Genomic DNA, 4,046 nt, shown 5'->3' with positions numbered 1-4,046 from the left:
GATCTTCTTCTTCCGATAGGATAAGGGAAGTGAGATCCACTATCAGACTCTTTAAAATACAGCTAGCGTATACGCCATTGTAGAGAAAGTTTCTTGATGAGCTTGGTAGTTCATCCTAAAATAGTCCTGTCGTTGGACTGATAGTTCATTATGAAAATGATCTAAATTAAGGGCAATCAGCCGATCCCGTTGTACACCAACAACAAATGATATTATTTCTATTTGTAGTTCTCTTCAACTGATTGGTGTTAACACTATCGTAGCCAGTAAGTGATCTATATCATTCCTAATTGTAATTGTCATCGGATGATATTCAAAAAAAGAGATCGAGTGGAGACCAGGCCCCATTTTAGCAGCTGGACATGGAAAAGGGCTTATCCATCGATCATTGATGAATTAGAATCTAGCCCAATGGATAGATTACGACCAAACACTCAATCAACATATACAATTAGCTAACTAAAGCTGTTGATAGCTTATCCTTACCTGCAAATTACTGGAAACAGATGAAAAGTAGTAAGCAATGGTCATTTTGGATCTTCTATGCCGCAGTTTACCTCTTGGAGAATCAACACCAAATAAACTTTACCGGCTGCCCAACTGCATATCTAGTAGGGCAATAGTTTGCTTTTTCTTGGCCCAACTTGCAGAGGATAAACAATCCATTTTGCATAGTCAATGACTAGCCGAAATGATACGTATCAGCAACACCCCTTCAACTTGAAGCGGCATTTGCTCGACTGTCCGAAACACTACTGTGACTAGACTCGCCAACAGGGCTACGCCTTGGTCTTGTGACTCCAGCCCCTCCAGGGACTGAATGATGGACATGCGCTGTGCGTCCGGACCTTCATCATGTCCTGCGCGATCATTCTCCAATCGATTTTCCTTTATCAACAACGGACCTCCAAATGATTCCTAGACTGGAGGTTTTAGTCCATCAATATGCACAATCTTTCTGAATCAGTATGCAGGTGTTAAGAGATTAAAGGACCTCCAAATGGTTCCTAGACTGGAGGTTTTAGTCAATCAATATGCACAATTTTTCTGACTAAGCATGCAGGTGTTAAGAGATTAAGGGACCTCCAAAGGGTTCCTAGACTGGAGGTTTTAGTCAATCAACATGCACAACCTTTCTGACTAAGCATGCAGATGTTAGCAAGTCCTATTTCTTACTTGATTTAGTATGCTTAATACACTCTCCTGTAAAGGGATTAATGGACCTCAAAATAATTCCTAGACTGGAGTTTTTAGTCAATCAACATGCACAATCTTTCTGACTAAGCATGCAGGTGTTAAGAGATTAAGGGACCTCCAAAGGGTTCCTAGACTGGAGTTTTTAGTCAATCAACATGCACAACCTTTCTGACTAAGCATGCAGATGTTAGCAAGTCCTATTTCTTACTTAATTTAGTATGCTTAATACACTCTCCTGTAAAGGGATTAAAGGGATTAATGGACCTCAAAATAATTCCTAGACTGGAGTTTTTTGTCAATCAATATGCACAATCTTTCTGACTAAGCATGCAGGTGTTAGCAAGTACTATTTGGTACTTGATTTAGTATGCTTTATGGGATGACTGATTTGTGTCATGTATAGGGCTGCTTGTAAACCACCATACACTCTCCTATTTTCACTTAAAAACAAACTGCAGTCTTTAAGATTAGGATTTAGATAACACAACTACTGCAACACCTTTCTACTTTAGGATGGACGTCAGAAATTAGCTGTCTATTTGATTGATGTGATACGATGTCCGTTAGTATTTATAGTATGCCGTTATAGAACGTTATTTTCATTGTTCTCTGCCTATAACGGTAATAATATCGATAATAAAGTTTAGTTTAGTACACAAGCTCTGCTAAACTCTTCCTACTGCGTGTTACAGTAAATCTTAAAAAAAAGAAATCGTAACAGCAGGTAAAAGTAAAAGCAGCCACTACAGGGACCTCAGAACTCTTTCTTTTAGCAGGAACTGCTGAAAAGAAAGAGAGAGATGGATTGTCGATGATTTTCATTGAAATACGCAGGTTGACTATTTTGCTGATCATTTCGCTATATCGCAAGACTGGAAGCGTACATCGAATTAGTGTTGATATACTGCAGGCCTATTGAACGTCCCCGCTTTCTTTTTATAATTTGGGAAATCAGTTCAATTTAACTAAGGAGGTTAAGGAAGGACAGGGTACCGTATGAAACTGTCAGTCACAGTTATGATTTACCGTAGTAGGCCTCATGGGGCAGCAGTCTCATTCTTTTAGTACTGTAACTGTGTACTTTAGTAGTCTCTGCTAAAATTCATTTTTAAACCAACATGTACATGAGGATTTGCAGAGTCGAAGATTGATGTGGATTGTGAATTAATAATTATTAATTATAATATTATTTACGGAATTATAGATTGCATTCTTGACTAAAGTATGTTTACTGCACTCTAAATAGTGATTGCTTGCGCGCTGGAGTTCTGCGATAGTAATAATAATATGATTCCATATCGTTTAAACGTATCAATTGGAATTACATAGTCGCGCAGAGCCATCCTTCCAATAGTAGCCAACGTCAATTCAAACATCTGCTACCTCTATGTCGTTATCTGACCAACTTTCTTGCAAGAATAGTTAGGTGAGCAGCATTTTAGCTCCTCTTTAAACAACTCCGCAGAATAAAAATAGCCTTCATTGATGAGGATTATTCCAAAGCAATACAATACTTGTAAAAATGGATGACTAATTGCAATCTCTTGTATAAAGTGATGCTTAATTTTGTTATCCATATCACTAATATACTGGTATATCAATTGGTGCGAAAAAGATCTCAATAACCGTTTTGAACCATTTTAATTATCGTATGCAATGATGCTTGTTGACGTTTAGTGTTGCGGCGGTAATAATTTAAAAATGTTGCATTCTACGGACTGTCAACAATATACATATTACCAAACTGATGAAAGCAGCCATTGAAGATACCGCAATAAAAATAAAAAGAATAAAGGAAAGATATTAACAATTACGGCAAATTATCGCTGTCAACGTTCTATTGCAAGAAGTCAGTCTAGAACTAGAAAAGTAATCTCATAAGAAGTCATATAATGTGTTTTTTACTCGATAGTGCAATGGTAGAATATTAACTAAGAGTTCTCATTGATCATTCTACGAATAACGTAGTAAAATGACTGCTTGCGAAATGCAAACTTTACACTTGAACATTCAACATCCTTAGGCATGATAAAAATTTGATAGATATAAAAAATGCAGGACAACGTTTATATTTGCAGAAGTAGTTCAATCGGGCAGTGATCGCTGCCTTCAATTTCTGAACGGATGATGCTATCTGCTACATTTGGTATTAAATTTTTGGAAGTAACAAAATAATCCAGTCTCCTATACGTACAAAATATTCAAACGGATAACAAGTTCAATATTACAAATACCGATCGTTTTTCGGCATAGAAGTTACGGCAAAATAGTTCAAATTTCTTACCATCCAATATTTTTAGATCTCGCATTGGACATATAGCTCCAAAAGGAATAAGCACTAGTTTTGTTTGGGTAAAAGTGACGAAAAGTATCAATAAATCCGCAATCCAATAATTTCCCAAATCCTTCCCTTTCTTCTTTAGTGAATCCGGCAGTTTTTGTATTTGTTTTCGGATTAGCCAGATCTAAAATCAATTTACAATTCGCTTCAGTTATCTAGTAATAGTAGAAATGAACATCAGGCATTGAAGAGCAGCTATGGCAAGGACATAACATAAAAGTACTATACCAATTTCCAAGTGAGATACATTTAAATCCCCGCAAAGTATGACAGGCTTAATTCTATCAAGTCCTTGCAAGTATTTACGAAAATCAGCATCCCACTCTTGTCTATAATCCAGTCTAATAGAAATGATTATTATAATAAATTTTTACGGCACGTCGTAAATAGTATCATAATTACGTAAGCTGTCGATGCTTATTACCTGACTAACTTTCTACCTGAGTTTGGAATATCTATTACAAGCAACGAAGACACGCATACCGTTATAACAAATTGAACCACAATT

General features: G+C 36.6%; 1 protein-coding gene across 1 annotated transcript; it reads right to left on the bottom strand.

Annotated features, from left to right (window-relative positions):
• Nucleotides 1-3,263: 3,263 nt before the first annotated feature.
• TRIADDRAFT_62597 (uncharacterized protein) lies at nucleotides 3,264-4,019 on the bottom strand (the record flags this gene model as incomplete). The annotated part of the gene is made up of 4 exons (XM_002118533.1): nucleotides 3,264-3,381; nucleotides 3,482-3,662; nucleotides 3,767-3,879; nucleotides 3,979-4,019. The coding sequence occupies 4 exons, from the start codon at nucleotides 4,017-4,019 to the stop codon at nucleotides 3,264-3,266; spliced, it is 453 nt and encodes a 150-aa protein (XP_002118569.1).
• Nucleotides 4,020-4,046: the final 27 nt, after the last annotated feature.

Source organism: Trichoplax adhaerens, genomic scaffold (genome assembly GCF_000150275.1).
Source record: "Trichoplax adhaerens TRIADscaffold_173 genomic scaffold, whole genome shotgun sequence".
Taxonomy (NCBI): domain Eukaryota; kingdom Metazoa; phylum Placozoa; class Uniplacotomia; order Trichoplacea; family Trichoplacidae; genus Trichoplax; species Trichoplax adhaerens.
Note: the sequence above shows the minus strand (reverse complement) of the source record. Positions and strands in the feature narration are given on the sequence as shown.